Source organism: Sander lucioperca, chromosome 19 (genome assembly GCF_008315115.2).
Source record: "Sander lucioperca isolate FBNREF2018 chromosome 19, SLUC_FBN_1.2, whole genome shotgun sequence".
NCBI classification, from domain to species: Eukaryota; Metazoa; Chordata; class Actinopteri; order Perciformes; family Percidae; genus Sander; species Sander lucioperca.
Window position 1 is genome coordinate 29,747,764 of NC_050191.1, and position 17,574 is coordinate 29,765,337.

The following is a 17,574-nucleotide window of genomic DNA, read 5'->3' on the forward strand; positions in this document are numbered from 1 at the left end:
TGGTAACCATGGAGATTCTGTGCACTACTGTAACCCTGCCGTACAACTGAATTAGTTGACTGTGGTATCATATATCCCTAATCACAGGACTAGTCTTTCCTAGCCCCGGGCTGTTATTGTTGCTACTGATCAAGTTAAAGTTAGCTAAATTAGCATAGTCATAATTACGGAAGTTACCGATAAATCCGGTCTTGTGCCGATGCTCTGACAAGCAGAAGCTCCGCTGTCTACGCCCTGATAACTGTTTAGAAAACAGTTTGATATTTTAGTGAACTCACAAACACAAAAGCAAGAATCAGTCTCTTGTTCATTGATTTGTTCGGCGCGCCGCTCGTGTAGGGAAAAGTTAAACACAATTCAACTCTTGCAGCGTGCGTGTCACGAACATGAACGTGACAGTTTCACGGGATTGTGCCAGCTTGTTGCGTCGCCTGTCAATACTCAATACTATGAAATCGCAATGAGTGAAAATTGCAATACAAATCCAATCAGCCACCATGTATCGTTAAAGAATCGAATTGGGACAAAAGCATATCGTCCCAGCCCTATCAAAAATTAACTGTCAAATGTTTAGCAGCGTCTTCCCTCTGAGGGATACCCGGTGTGCCACAAACGGTCTGTTTCAAAATAGTCTATATCAACGACATTTAATTTCCAGGATTGCTCCGGTGCCGCTGGAAATTCGGATGTCTTTCATTTTCTGCCGGATGTCCGTCACCTTCCTCTTTCTTTGTGTTGGCGTTCTAACCTCCGGTGGATTTGTGAGGACTATGGTTAACTGCTCCTCAGATCTCTGCAGGGTAAATCCAGACAGCTAGCTAGACTATCTGTCCAATCTGAGTTTTCTGTTGCACAACTAAAACTACTTTTGAACGTCCACATGTTCCACCAAAACAAGTTCCTTCCCGAGGATATTTTGCAGAGGCACCGTTGCTCCGTCCGGCGCTTAGCACCGCCCAAGACAGTTGTGATTGGTTTAAAGAAATGCCAATAAACCAGAGCACGTTTTTCTCCCATCCAGGAATGCTGTGTGGACTAGCCAGACCTTCCTCCGCTGCGCTGAGGAGGAAGGTCTGGCAATGTGAGACTAGTTTCAAAATGACAGAAATGGACGCCAAAGTGATGATCCTCTCTGTGCTTCTGCCTCCAGCTGATGCCGTTCCTGCAGGCGAACCTGACAGGCTTCAAGAAACTGGAGATTCTAAACTTCAGGAAGGGCAGCGTGGTCGTCAACAGCAAGATGAAGTTCGCCAAGTCGGTGCCGTACAACATCACCAGCGCCGTGCACTGTGCCCTGGAGGAGTTCTGCCTCGCCGCCTACCAGAACCTGCACATCCAGATCGACACCCACTCTCTGGATGTTGAACCAGGTACAAATATAGTTATAAGTGGCTAGCTGTGGCCGGGTTGGCTCAGTTAGTAGAGCAGGCGCACATATACATCCAGGGTTCGAGTCCGACCTGTGACGATTTCCTGCATGTCTTCCCCCTCTCTCTCCCCTTTCTCACCTAGCTGTCCTGTCCATTAAAGGTTTAGACCCAGCAACAGTGGGTCTGCGGACCGCTAACGTTAGACCCAGCTGTTCAGCTCATTCTCTGTAACCGATGCAGCATGAAAAGCCCGGTGGAACCAGCAGACGAACCAGCTTGTGTTAGCTCGCTAACTCCGCCTTAGCGTTACCCCCTCGCCACATCGTTCACAGAAAACGAGCCGAATAAAGCTGTAACTCGTGGCGATAGCAATGTGCTTTCAGTGGACGGCGGACGGCGGTGCCGACCCATGCCCCCCCTTCTTGGCCCACCACTGCTTATTGCATATAATCATATCTTTATAACTCAACATCTCATTCATTTTACAGCTGCAGTACAATGATGTGCTTTATGATATCTGTTTGTGTCAGCACATAAAACAGCATCTCATAATAAGTCTTTGTTGTATTGGCGCTCCTTTTTTGTACGTATATAAGATTTATATTGTAATATTGGCCATGGATGAGATGTAGGCAGAGAGCACAGATCACAAACACATTCAAATAGACTCAGTAATGAGGTCTATATGTCAAATCAGTGGGATTGTACAGAACATTACAGGGCTGGAATAATAACAGTGAAGATGAGAAGTGCTGCTGCAACATGTTTTTACCTCAGAGGCGGCGGGTTGGGGATCATGTTTTTGCAGAAAGTCACCTTGTGTCGTATAATTGGCCGGTGGCGATAAAATACACTCAATGCTGTTATATGCACCCAGTCGTACTGTACATGCCTCATACATCAAAAAAATAAGAATACTCCATTAAAAGTCCATCATTCGAGTATATTCAGAAATAATTAACTTAGATAAGCACAATGTCACCTTTTAGAGTGTTTTATTGTTAAAGGGCTACTTTGCCGATATTCAACCAACTTTGTATCATAATAATGTCGGTAGTATGTGTAAATGAACTATGTTAAACTCCCCTCGGTGCCCAGATGTCCCTACTCACAGGCCAGCAGAAAAACTACCAAGTTTGACGCAAAACATGGCACTTGGAGGTTTGCTGCTGGGCCTGTTGCTCGAACTACAGATTGTCCTTCCACGTACGTACACAGAGAGTATAAAAGCCAGGGTTTTTCCTGCATCCCCCAAAGAGGTTTTAGCCAGCCCCAAAGGAAAATCACCAGCGCCAAAATGATAAGAATTGAGAGAAAAAATAGCAATTCAAATCCTCTCCGACTGTGTTTAATAATCTCAGTTTTACCGTCCAGAGTCTGGCTGTGCCGGACTCTCCCGGGGATTTTAACGGTAGCATTTTAATATCAGTATTATTTTTGTAAGCAGTTTTGTTGATTGGGGTTTCATTTACTCAAGCATAATAGGCATTTTTGTTTATCAAATTGTCAGAAGTAACAGACAAATGCATATAGCCATTTGGTCCATTTTAACCGAATCCTTGAACATTTCGACGGATAGTCCGGTTGGTTTGGGGTGATGAGAAAGCTCATTCGAACTCTAAATTAGAACAAACAAAATAAAATAAAAAAACGTGGGTTTCTGTCAGATTCCAAGAGCTCTACAGTTTGGTTCACTTTGGGTGAGAATGGGATCCAACCAAAACATAGGAAGTGAACCAAACAACAGTGCATTCACTAGTTTTGTTTTATTTGCAATTCAAATTAATTCAACCGTGCTCCCAATTTACGGACATATATAGAATAGTATAGAATGCCTTTTATTGTCACTATACACATGTACAATGAGATTAAGAGCAACTCCTTTTTCAGTCCCAACATGTACGTAAAATAAATATAACAACATGGAATAAAATAAGTAGTGCAACAAAAGGGGGTAAGGTGCACAGTTCTGAGACGTTATATACATAAAAAAATAAAAATAAATATGGTTTCATATACAGTGTGATATGCAGTGTGGGTTATTGCACATTATTTGAATATTTCCCAATAGTGGTGATCATATTCAATGAGTAACAGCTATTGGACAATGAGAGTAATGCTATTGCACATTATACAGATATTGCACAGTAATGGAATTGCACAGTATTATCAAAAGTATTAAATATGAAATATTGCACAGTAGGTGGGTAGAAGAAAGTTCGGGGGTTGGGGGGTTAGACTATGAAGTCAGTGCATGTGTGAGTTCAAAGTGGTTATGGATATGATTTAAGGGATGACAACTTTTAAATCCATAACTCATTATGACCGTACCTTGCTTGTTGGTGCAGGGGGCAGTACATAAACACCAGCAGAGGTATACAATACATTTGACTAGATACATGTGGATTTGTATGTGTGATTTACAGTTACATGCTGATCACACGTCATGGCATCACATGGCGGACATTTCATCCAAACGTGCAGATTTCCCCGGAGTGTATCTGACGTTTAGTCTCGGAAGCCGTCCACGCCTGAGACTAAATCTTACATTTCAATGCAGACCAGAAGCTAAGGATCTCATTAAAATGAAACACTCCTCAGCACCTCCTGGAGAGAGGAGGGGAGGAGCGGGGACACACTTCATGAATACTAATGTTTTCCCCTTCTTTTTAGATTTAGATTTCTTTATTTAAAAGGGACAACGCACATTAATCAACATGAGTACAGAGTCTAACATGTAAATGTGCCAGATTTAGCTATACAGGCTATTTTTCATCTGCTGTCCCTAGCAGGTTGATGGCTTCAAACAATAGATACGGTACAACAATACAACAAATACACATAAAACAAGAAAGACATAGGCATAGACAAGGAAAATGACACAACCACTATTCCAGATCAGGACAACTGGCAGGTTGATGACATGAGAAAAATATAACACTATCCTCTGAGGGATAGACAAGAAAATAGAGAAAATAGTCTATATCAACGACAAGCACACACAGAGACACAACTGTAGCGATAAAGACAAACACATTATTTTGTATTATGGCAGCACATTTGATTAGTCAATAACCACTGTTGTATGGATTTGGAGAAGGATTTGATAGATGTGATGTTCCTTAGTTCTGTGGGTATGGTATTCCATGTATGGGCTGCTCGAAAGGAAAAAGCCCACTGTCCAAAACTACTTTTTCTACATTGTATTTTACAATCCCCTCTTGTAGATGCTCTGGTGGATGAGTTTAGATTTTGTTGAGTGAATTTCTTCTTCTTCTTCTTTTCCTCTCCTTTGCAGCTGATCAGGCCAATCCCTGCAAGTTCCTGGCCTGCGATGAGTTTTCTCGCTGCGTGGTGAACGGCTGGACAAAGGAGGCTCGGTGTCTGTGCGAGCCGGGCTTCCTGTCGGTGGACGGCCTGCCCTGTCAGAGTCTGTGTGTCCTGCAGCCCGACTACTGCCAAGGAGGCGACTGCCACATTCTCCCTGGACACGGAGCCGTGTGCAGGTAAATAAGTACACACACAGGGATCGTTAGGACGTTGGGTGTTGATTCGACACGACATAAGATTGCTCCAAAAACAGCCATAGGAAAATAGTCGCTTCCAACCAGAGCTAAGAGAGAAACAATACATTCTTCGGAGCTTTTTTAAAGCCAACCAGTGGAGAGAAGTATCAACGTCAATAGGCAAGAAAAGGTTTGCCTTGAGCGTTCAACGTTGGGTTATCCAATGTGGTTATTTGGGGTTATCAAATAACGACAAAGACTCAAGTAAATTGCTATATTTGTTCTTTGTTTACAACGTATAAACACATCATGAACAGTGCCATAGATGAGTTAAAGTTTACCGAAAGTGGAGGCTATTATTTACGTAAATAAAAAATCTAATGTAATTGCAAAGATTAAGAGAGAGTGGTTTCTAGCTGTAATTTGTTTGACCACATATATTTTTAGGTACCTTTTTTTTTAGGATTCTACATGTCATTTTTATAGATTTTATTTATGCAAATTTTTCAGTATTAACCACATGAAGACAAGCACATACAAAAGGCAAAGTAAGACAAGAATCTTCTTCTAACTAGACTGCCGACCACTAAGCGTTACTAGCGCCAAGTCCTGATTGGCCAACATTTAAACGAAATCATTCAACAAGCATTCTCCCCATTCGGGTACGTGGGTTGTTATATTTACTTGCCCAACGTGGCGTTTTACTTGCCCCAGGCCATGGGACAACCCTTATTGCAATCAACATCCACATGCTTGATGTATAAATACACAATCGTTACCTAACATGTTCACAATAACAACTTCATAAGGTCAGTGTTTACAGCTGCAGCAAAAACTAATTAATGATGCTTTATTAATCTTGTAACTTAAAAGCAGCTGCTGCAAAATGGAACAATAATGGAATAAATAATGGACAGCCTGCTAAAAAAAGATAGCGACGTTACGTATTGTTTGTATGTTTATCAGTTAACAGCCGTAACAACCTGATGTCTTTCTTTCTGCTCCATTCAAACTTAGGGTCTTCTTTTTTCTTGAAAGGCAGCTTGAAATGCTAATTTAACTTGACCTTTCTGCATGAAATGGGATTTTTATTTTTCAGTGATTCTTTATGTAAACAGTGCTTTTCTGAAAGATCAGATTTCACACTTTATGTAACCAGCCGGATGATGCTCAATATTCTGTAAACTACCAAAACAAATTTTTAGTAAGCCACTTTTTAATGACAGTAAAGCCCAGTTCAGACCAAAGATTCTCGACGAGACCAAAACCTGTTTTAGAACGTTGCAGGAAAAGTTGAACCGGCCCGTCTCAGCTCGACTGAAGCCAGCTGATGGTTTCGCTGCGACTCAGCTGGTGGAGTCTCCAGAGGCTGGTTTTAGAACGTAAGAGACGTCTCCTCTCTATTGGAGACGTCTCTCCAATAGAGAAGTCAGCTGGTAAAGTCAGCTTTAAACTATAGAAATGAAATGATCCATAATCCAGTTTATTTTATTTTACAAACAGCTGGTTGAAATGGCAGAGTTTTAGATGGAGCCTCAACGGCCGCCCGAAAGCACGGTAACGTTATACGGTGGAGCGAGATAGAGAGAGACTGAAGAGAGAGAGCGCCCAGCGGCGTTAGAACAAAGCCGCACTATAGCTTTAACCTGAAGCTAGCACACAATGGATCAGGTTGGTGAATTCTGTCCTAAAAGTGTGATTAGCATTGATAATCAACTGAGAGATTTACAGTCTCAGTTTAAAAATGTCGGCCCATTCATCAAAAAGCTCATATTGCTGAAAAGCGTAATTAATCCTGTGGTTCATTAACTGTGTGTTGGTTCACACGCAGACATTTATGTCCTCGGGAGATTTTATTAGATTATGATAGCTAACTAAATTAAAAGTTATTGCTGGGACTGTTAATAAAGTGCCTCGTGGGGAGCTGAGACTGTTTTAAGTTTAGCTGATAGGGTGACCTGATAGTTTGTAACACTTTATCCTTTATCAGAATAGATATAATTTATTCTATGTTTTCTCTATTGTAAACAAATTTATTGACAAAATAATTAGCGGACTTGTCGATGACATTGAAAATAAAAGCCAGTGTTTGAGTTACACCGTGGCTTTTGGAGGAGCCCTATTTTGGGCTCTGCTTTGTGGGTACTGCACCTATGCGCATAGATGGATGTGTCATGGAAAAATGTATTATCAATACATTTCAATTCACACGGAGAGTGTTTAGCCTGGGACAACAAAGAAATGGTATTCACTGCTGCAATCTTTGTTTGAATTGTTCATCTAACAATAAAAAATACCAACGCACAGTGGACAGGCGACAGTTTGGCTTTAGAACAGAACAGACCTAGACTGCATCCCAGGATAATTAACCCTTCGCTAAGCCACGCCCGAAAACCGCCACAGGACAATCGTGGCTTAGCAACTGTAACTAGGCGCGGGAGGTCTGTCAAGCACCGTACGTCGAAGCGTTGTGCAAATCCGATACCCGGTATCCTAAAAGTTTGGACGGGGTGGTGGAATTTTTCCCTTCTCGAAACCTAAAACCCAAGGGTTAGAAAGGCCGGCCGTGGATCAAGCAGTGTGGGAGGCCATTCACAACTAAACTAGCTAAATGTCGACAGTATTAACAAAAACACATACGTTTGCTCCAAGGCAAGAACACGCTAACGTTAGCTAGCTAGCTAGCTAACTCAGCACACCATTGCTTGGAAATAATGACGGCTCTTTGTTCATAATGCATATATTTGAACGTAAAATAAAGACAATTCCGGCGCAAAAAGAACCTAGGGGTTAAATAACAGATGTGTAGCCACTCTGTCGCCGTTCTCTGGGACATGTTTTCAAGCTAGCGCGGACCGCTGATTAGCTTACAACGCTAGTATTCGGGGCACAGGGAAAGTAAAAACAAATCGCTATTTATACCACTAAAAAGGCTCAAAATATCACCACACTTCAACGGTAGAATAATGAGGGTCCCTACATGTTAACCAAATTATTGAGAACTTTGTAAGTGTACAGACAGTTTATTAAAAAGATAGATTATGAAGACAGTTGCGTTCTCGTATAGCTACAGACGGCCGCCGTCTTGGGAGCTACTGTCTTTCTGCCCCGAATACTAGCGTTGTAAGCTAATCAGCGGTCCGCGCTAGCTTGTTTCAAGCTCCAAACACGTTTGATTAGCATGAAAACATGTCCCAGAGAGCGATCGAGTGGGTACACATCTCTTATTAACCCATCCATGAGATGGTTAAAGGCAAAACGGAGGCTCACTGACATACTTTAAAATGTATTTCAGCATTTATTAATCGCTAAAAATTAAAGCAGGAGAATGTTATTTCATTGTTATCAAATGTTCATACTAATGTCTTGTGTTTATTCCACAAGATTTATGGATAAGCTGTTTGATTTATAATTATTATAATTATTAGATTATTTTCAAATGTCACTTACCCTGCTGTGCATGAACATAGCTGTTCCTCAATTTGTGTGTTTCCCATTTGAATGGTCAGCGTATGAGGTGGCTCACATTATTGCATGACCTATAGGCTTTAGCTTCAATTTTGATGAAATTATTCTCTCATCGGTTGCATATTATGTCGTGGATATATCCCTCGAAACCATACTGCAGTCCCTTTTGTCTTGCTCTCTCAGATATTTCACCTGTTCACCAAAAATTACTAATTATCTCCTTGGGAATGTCTGACACCGGTGCATACATACTGTAATGGACGTGCCAGGCACGAAAGCTTGACAGGCGTAGCAACAGTAACTAAGGAGGGCGGGGCTTAGCGAACGGTCAATTATGAACCCTGAGCTGTAAATGTTGACAAAACTTGAAAAAAATGTTGAGTGCGCCTCCACGCATCCTTGGCCACAGTAGGAATAGTGTTTATCAGACACAAATTATCAGAAATTGTTGCCTGAACAAACTTGACATTGACAAGTGCTTTACTATTAACCTCATTATCTATTTCAAATTTGACAAATGAGGCTTTCGGGGGAGCCAAGCTCCACGTAGCTCCCCGTATTTCCAACCCTGGTTGCAGGCCTAAAGTGGACAGAGCTTTGGAATAATCACAGTTTTTGCTCATACTGAAATATTTTGGCATCGAGGGTGCGTCTTTGCTTCATTTCTTGTGTGTCTTTTTGTTTACACTGAATTTAGCTTTGAGTTCAGGGTGAACACATTTAGAGTTCAGCAGAGAAACCTACTAGTTTTATGAGGTTTGTGGTGCTTTTGTTTGTTCTTTTCTCTGATTTGTGTTTGCCTTCTACGTTTACACCCACATACAGACTAATCTCTCTCTCACATCTCAGCCCTCTCCACTATAAATCAATGCTAAGTTGATTTTAAATGAAGAGAAAACGTTTCTTATATTAACTACCGGCTCACAGTCGCTGCCCTTCTACTGCCAGAAAAATCTAATTTCAACCCTGTTAGACTTCAGCACCTCAGCTCCCTACACAAAGCACCTCGGAGAGTTCTCTTACCTTACATTGCCATCTTCTCAACCTTTGCAAGATATTTTTAGAGGTATTTTTACATTTGTATTATCTTTATGGGGCCTGTTGCACTCTCAGACAGAAGGAATCTCATTTTCTGAATTTCCATTTAGCCCCTGGTCAGTAATGGGATCTTACCGAAACTACAAAGGAGAACTACAATATCATTAACTCTTCTGTGAGCTCTTATGCAACAACTTTCAGAGGTGGAAGAAGTACACTTGATTCTTAACGTAGTGTAGAAATACTCTGTTACAAGTAAAGGTCCTGCATTCATAATAAGTAACGAAAGTATCAGCATCTATATATACTTAAAGTAAACATATTCATTATGCATAATAATATATATATTCTATTGTTGTATTATAGTTATCGATGCATTAATGTGTTCATCACTTAAATGTAGCAGCTAAGAGAGGTGGAGCTCATTTTAATGACTTTGTATACTGCTGGGTAGTTTGTGAACGTGTGTGCGGTATTGGAGGAAGCGAATACAGTAAGTCATTTTTCGTCACAGTGGACCCTCAGTTGTTTTGTTCCAAATGAATATTAAATGTACAACCTGCAGTAGAGCTGCAAAGATTCATCAATTATGTAATCGCCAATTTATTTGATAAACAAGTAATTCGTTAGAGTCATTTTTTGTGAAAAAAAGTAAAACTTCTCTTAATTTTCAGCTTGTTAAATGTGAATATGTGGACAAAACAAGACATTTGTGGACGTCATCTTGGGCTTTTGGGAAACACTGATCCACATTTTTCACCATTTTATGACATTTTAGAGACCAAACAACTGATCCATTCATACAGAAAATAATCCACAGATTAGTCGACAATGAAAATAAATTGAAAAGCTACGGTTGTTGTCTCCTTTCTGAAATCTAAGGTAGCAGCAGTTTTTCTGTCTGCTCTGGGGGATTGAAGGGGCTTGGGGTTTGCAGTCGACTTGGATTTGCCACCCTTGATTAACACTGAACCCTGTTTGGTCTAATCCTGCGTCCAGACCAGCCAAGAACAGGACAGAGAAACAGACAATGGCAGTACACCCTAAACGGTTAATACTGCAGAGCTGCACGTTCCTTTTAATCATTTGGCTGCTTGACAACACGTAGAACTGCCGGAAGAGGCAAATCAATCAGTTTGGTGTGAGATAGAGGCTTGTCAATCAAAAGATTCACTGAAAACACACTGAGGAAAACCTGTGAGAGTCTGTATGTCTAAAACACAGTTGTTGTTCAGGTTTTGTCCTGCACCTTGCTCTCCATGTGGCCCTGGTACTCCAGGTCACGATTTTGTCCTGCAGCCACATTCTTACCTGGCTTACCTACTAAGATTTGTTCTGGTTGGATTCTGGCCCAGGTTAGTGTTTGTGTAACAAACAGATTTCTAAGTTGTCAGCAGTGTGTGGGTGCAATGCTGGATTCACAGAGCGTCTTAAATACAGTTTACTGGCAGGCTGAATGAAAGGGGATGGATGGATGGAGTGTCCAAAATTAGCACCATCTACAACATCTACAACATCCAAATGCTGGTAAAATATGCAAGAGGCTGGTACCTTTGCTTCGCTCACCAGCCAAAAAAAAACAATGGTAAACTAAGGTGGCTGGTAACATTTGAACACTCACTAGCCGTTTGGCTGGTGGACAAAAAAGATATGATGGATGGATGGATTTCATTTTCATTCAATTTTTTTTAAAATAAATCCAGCAGACTGATCTTCCTCCTTTGATGCCGTAATACTACATCTAGCACAACATTTACTAATCTAGTGATGGCCTTTAAATGGTTAAATCAGCTTCATTGATTTATTATGATTAATGTTTACTTAATGAACACGTTGTGGTCTAAAGAGTGCATTTTGGTTTGATGACATTGTGCAAACCATCATCGCTAGTATCATTGGATTGTTAGGATTTTTGTGATCTGGATGTTGTATTTTTACACTGATGTGATGAGAATTTACCAGAAGAAGCTGCTAGAGAGATACATTTAAAACATATTGACATTTGTAACATTTTAACCCTTGCTTTCGATATAATAAGTAAAAAGCCCCCCCCCCAAAAAAAAGAAAAATAATAAAAAAAAATGTAATAATAAAAAAATGGAAGAGAACGGACAGACGTGCACTATGCCGCAAGTATAGAATATCTGACAAATTTAAATGACAGTATAGACATAGATACATAATATGGCCCCTTAGTTTAAGTTGTTACTGAAATATAAAACACATTCCTTGTGCTGCAGAGGAAGAGTGTTGACAAAATGTCCCCTGAAATGTAAAATAAAGATGTAAAATGTGTCTGAGGAGCTGAATATCTGCTTGTTTTTTTAACTCGTGATGCAGAAGGGACTGCTTCATAATTTAAGGATGAATCTGAATGAACAACTTGTTGGGAACAGTGATCCATATTTCCAAAAACAATAGAGACAAACATAACTGATCTCAAGATAGCATCATATCTCGATCTGTGTGTTTTCACCTGAGAATAATCAGCCGAATGTCTTCTACTCCCGGTTTAGTCCATGTGATTTTCCTGCTCTTTTCAGCTCTTTTGTATTTCAACACATTTGCAGTATGTGCAGGTCTTCTGTATATCTTCTCTCCGAATCACTTTTTAGACACAAAGAATACTATAGTTTCTCGCCTCAGTACATGTGCAGCGTTGCTGCGCCTGCAATTTCATTTTCACACCTTCATTTTTCTCTTTTCACAGATACAAAGACAGCTACTCCCTCCCAGGCCTTGCCAGTTAAGAAAACATATCGGATCGGAGGTCACCTGAGAATACTACAAAAGGGTAAGAGGGGCTCGTTGCCAGGAGCGAGGTTGTTCTGGTTAAGTCCCACATGTGCAATCATGTGTTACTGCTGGAGGAAAGATCGTGCACCCTCAGCAAGGCTTCAGTGAATAAATTAGAGCTGAATATGGTGAAAATGTTATCTGACGATGCAGAGAAAAACCTGCAGTTTGAGATTAAATCCAAACCTAAAACAAGCACCTGTGCCTGTCATTATCTTCCTGTGGTCTTTTGCTTTGGACAAATTACTGGGCTGTTATCCTTCCCACCAGTCTAAACCCAAAGTGGCTCAGAGCCGCTCAGTGTTATGCAGACGCAGAGCTGATTGGTAACTAATTAAACTTCCCAAAGGATGGACGAGGACTGAATGTCAAGACTGTTTTACAGCAGAAACACTATGATTTGTCCAGAGTCCCCGTCTAACCTCAAGGTGATTAGTCTGATCCTCTTTTGCAGTCTGAACATGGGGACTGCCCATTTCTCCGACACTCCATTGTTCCGACCTCTCAATAACCCGAAAAATTCCCTTGGGTCCTACAGCCCACTAGTCTGACGTCCCTTTGGTGGCGAAATTACGAATTCCACTATGGTCACGCCAAGACCCGCCCTACGAAGCAGCTCAATAGGTTGGGGTTAGGCATTAACCTCGAGTGGTTAAGGTTAGGATGGCTGATTGGTCAGGGGATAGGACCTGAACAAATGGGGTTACGTTACCTTGCGTAAGCATGGACGCCTGCCCAATAAATGCTATTGAAGGGTGGGTCTTGGCGTGGCCATAGTGGGATTCTGGTTGACGTCGGACTAGTGGGCTGTAGGACCAGAGGAAATTTTTCGGGTTATTGAGAGGTCGGAACAATGGAGCATTGGAGAAATGACACAGCACCCTGAACATAGACTATAAAGATAGTGGGTGTAGCATCCTTTTCGTCACCCATTGGTTTGTGGACTGCCGTTTTGAAGCCTGGAGTTTGATGATACGGCCGTCGTCATCTTGGCTTTTTGAAACCCGTCGTGACGATTTTTTGACGAGAGGGTGGAGCTGGGGATGGTGGAGCTGGGGAGGATGACGCAACCAAGCCAGTGTTTATGGCTGCAATGGCACTGCGCTAAGCTAAACGCTAAAGTTGCAGATTTTCAACCCTTCTGAAGCGAGTCATCCAGTGGAGATTTAACGGCGGCTAAACGTGGACCACCTACTACTGGCGCCGTTCGTCAGCATGCACAGCAGTACACAAAGCTGGTTCAAAATCAGAAGCCTTTCTCTTAAGTTACTAGCTAACACTAGCTAGCTATCTTGGTTGCTGAACAAGACATTTTTAGGCGACCAAAATGTTCCAATTAACACACACAGTGAGAGGGTCAAAGTTTAAGATGAAAACATGGACAACAGCCAAAAACAAGTTGAGGTCCAATTAAATGTCCACAGTGTTAGCATGGTTAGCATTGCTACGCCTCTGTCCTGATTGACAGGTCTTAAAGCATCCCCTGCTTTATCGTCTATTTTAAAATAAATAGGACCATCATTTACTAAACGAACATCATGCTGTGTTAAAGAAGACTTGAAACTAGCGATTGAGACCATAAACTTATTATGACAATGTTTACTGAGGTAATAAATCAAGAAAGAAGTAGGCTCATTTTCTCAGACTTTTTAGAAACAGACTTCTTGTTGGAGCCAGTGGAGTCGCCCCCTGCTGGAAATTAGATAGAATGCAGATTTAAAGCACTTCCGCTTTAGCTTCACTTTTCAGGCCTGGAAGCTTTGTCTATTATTTTTGCAGTCTGTGGGTCAGAAACGCTGCCGAGCTGCGAGGGAAGTTCAGGACGTCTCACTCTCCTTCTGCTCCAAACTAAAACATCAGTTTTCTTATTTATTTTTTTGTAGTAGCCGCACAGTTGTACAACTAAATCACCTTAAAGTATTATGTTTTTGTCCGCTCTGCTCTGTCGACTTAAGAAGTTTATCCCATGAAAACATTACAACTAAAGAGACGAACACTGTAAAAGGATCAGTAAAACAGTTTGAGGGGAGAAAGCAGCAGTTTGGATCCACATTTAAGTCTGTGATTTCCAGGAAAGTACCATGTAATTTGGCACTAATTATAGGAAATTGGACCACTTCTACTTAATTAATTCCAATTAATTGACAGCGTTAAAAGCTAATGTAACCTTGAGTCATTTCGTCAGTGCACTGCAGATCATTTGATCTGAAAGAGAAATGTTCACTCCCACAGCTAGCTATGAATAGATGTAGAAACACCCATGAAAAAACTCTACTGACTGCTTAAGACATTTTCTTAACATACCATACTATGACTTTTTAGTTACCTTTTTTGAAATACTATACTATGACTTTTATGACATACTATACTATGACCTTTTATGATTTTTTTCGACAAACTATACTGACTTTTTTATGATTTATTTCAGTATACTATACTATGACTTTTTTTCGACATACTAAACTATTACTTTTATGACTTTTATAACATACTATGTATTTGTTGACATACTATACTATGACCTTTATGACTTTTTTGAGCATACTATATTGACTTTTTTCGATATACTATACAATGACTTTTTGACTTTTTTCAGCATACTATACTACGACTTTTTTTCGACATACTATACTATGACTTTTTATGACTTTTTTTCGACATACTATACTATGACTTTTTATGACTTTTTTTCGACATACTATACTATTACTTTTTAATTACTTTTTTGTTATACTAATTACTTTTTTGACATACTATAATATCACTTTTTAATGACGTTTTTTGTTATACTATACTATCACTTTTTTTGACATACTAAACTATGACTTTTTATAAATGTTTTGACATACTAAACTATGACTTTTATGACTTTTTTCGACAAACTATACTGTGACTTTTTAATTACTTTTTTCAGCATACCATACTATGCCTTTAATGACTTTTTTCAACAAACTATACTATTACTTTTTATTACTTTTTTCCACTTCACTATGACTTTTTTCTCTATTTTTCAACATAGTATACTGTGACTTTTTATGACTTATTTCAGCATACCATACTATGACTTTTTTTTGACAAACTATACAATGATTTTTTTTTTTATAAACTATACTGACTTTTTTTCTACATTTTTTGACATACTAAACTATGACATTTAATACATTTTTTCGACATAATATACTATGACTTTTTATGACTTTTTTTTAACAAACTATACAATGACTTTTGACATACTATACTATGACTTTTTATTCCTTTTCGACTTACTATACTATGACTTTTTAATTCTTTTTTCAACATAATGCACTTTGATTTTTTATAATTTTTTCGACATACTACACTATGACTTTTTATAACTTGTCTCGACATACTATACAATGACTTTTTATTATTTTTTGACATATACACTATTTTTTTCATTGTACTATACTATATTTATGAATTGTTTCAACATACTATAACTGACTTTCGATAATTCTTTTTCAACATACTATACTATGACTTTTTATTATTTCTTCAAATACTACACTATGACTTTTTATTATTTTTTTGACATACTACACTATGACTTTTTTCGACATACTATACTATAACTTTTTATGACTGTTTTCAGCATACTATACTATGACTCTTTTTTGACATACTATGACTTTTTATGACTTTTTTCGACATACTATACTATTACTTTTTATTACTTTTTTCAGCATACTATACTTAGACTTTTTTTCTAAATACTGACTTTTTATGACTTTTTTTTACTTTTTTCAACATTCTATACTACGACTTTTTTATGACTTTTTATTACTTTTTTCAACATACTATACTATGACTTTTTTATTACTTTTTTCGACATACTATATTATGACTTTTTTTTCTACATTCTTCAGCATACTATACTAAGATTTTTTTTCCACATAGTACACTGACTTTTTATAACTTGTCTCAACATACTATACTATGACTTTTTATTATTTGTTTTACATATTACACTGACTTTTTATGATTTTTTTTCATCGTACTATACTATGACTCTTTTTCGACATACTATACTATGACTTTTTAATGCCTTTTTTCAACGTACTATACTATGACTTGCGTTGACTTTTTTGACATACTAAACTATGACATTTAATACCTTTTTTCAACATAATATACTATGACTTTTTATGACTTTTTTTTTAACAAATTATACAATGACTTTTGACATACATTCTATGACTTTTTATTCCTTTTCGACTTAATATACTATGACTTTTTAATTCTTTTTTCAACATAATGCACTTTGATTTTTTATAATTTTTTCGACATACTACACTATGACTTTTTATGACTTGTCTCGACATACTATACAATGACTTTTTATTATTTTTTTGACATATACACTATTTTTTTCATTGTACTATACCAGGGGTGGCGAACCTGTGGCTCTTGAGCCGTATGCGGCTCTTTGCCTGCTCCTGTGAGGCTCTTACTGTGTGGCTGGGGGCTGTGTCATTGGTTGATTGTTGTTTTTAACTTTTCTGAAACATACAGTATTTCAGATAAGTAAAAAAAAAAACACATTTGAATGCATCTGCCAATACATTTGCCAATTATTTTAAAATGGAAAATAATGCAGCAGAGTTTTGAGGACAGATTCTGCAACCTGAGGAAAAACAGCGGCCACAGATCACCTTCCTCGTTAACCCTTTCACTGCTGAATCCGACTGTTTGAAAGCCCCTTTAGTGACAAATGAGTGAGAGAGTTGCTTCGAGTGGCCACAACCGAGTTCAAGCAAGACCTGAAAAGGACTGTGGATAACAAAGACTGTCAGGTTTCCCACTGAGTCAATCTAAGTGAGAAAAAAAACTATGAAACCTGCTATGTCATTAGATCTGGAAGACACTGTTGCTGTTGTAGTGTGGACATGCATGTGTTGTGTGGCTTTTTGCTATGGTGCGTTTTTTTTTGTGGCTCTTTATACCTAACTGGTTGGCCACCCCTGTACTATACTATGACTCTTTTTCGACTTACTATGGCTTTTTATGAATTGTTTCAACATACTATAACTATGACTTTCGATAATTTTTTTTCAACATACTATACTATGACTTTTTATTACTTTTTTCGACATACTATATTATGACTTTTTTTTCTACATTCTTCAGCATACTATACTAAGATTTTTTTTCGACATAGTACACTGACTTTTTATAACTTGTCTCAACATACTATACTATGACTTTTTATGATTTTTTTGACATATTACACTATGACTTTTTATGATTTGTTTTCATCATATTATACTATGACTCTTTTTCAACATACTACACTATGACTTTTTATGACTTGTCTCGATATACTATACTATGTCTTTTTATTATGTTTTTGACATACTACACTATGACTTTTTTAT

General features: G+C 38.7%; 2 protein-coding genes across 2 annotated transcripts in view; both read left to right on the top strand.

Moving 5' to 3' along the window:
* Positions 1–17,574, top strand: part of LOC116045413 — a 977,204-nt gene that overhangs the window by 178,013 nt on the left and 781,617 nt on the right. The window lies entirely within an intron of this gene.
* The window catches only part of LOC116045390 (interphotoreceptor matrix proteoglycan 1), a 94,563-nt gene that overhangs the window by 74,797 nt on the left and 2,192 nt on the right, over positions 1–17,574 (top strand). Inside the window, exons 16-18 of the mRNA XM_035995067.1 lie at positions 1,151–1,370; positions 4,669–4,876; positions 12,093–12,176. Of these exons, the coding sequence (XP_035850960.1) occupies positions 1,151–1,370; positions 4,669–4,876; positions 12,093–12,132 (468 nt within the window). The 3' untranslated portion in view covers positions 12,133–12,176. The remainder of the gene's footprint in view (positions 1–1,150; positions 1,371–4,668; positions 4,877–12,092; positions 12,177–17,574) is intronic.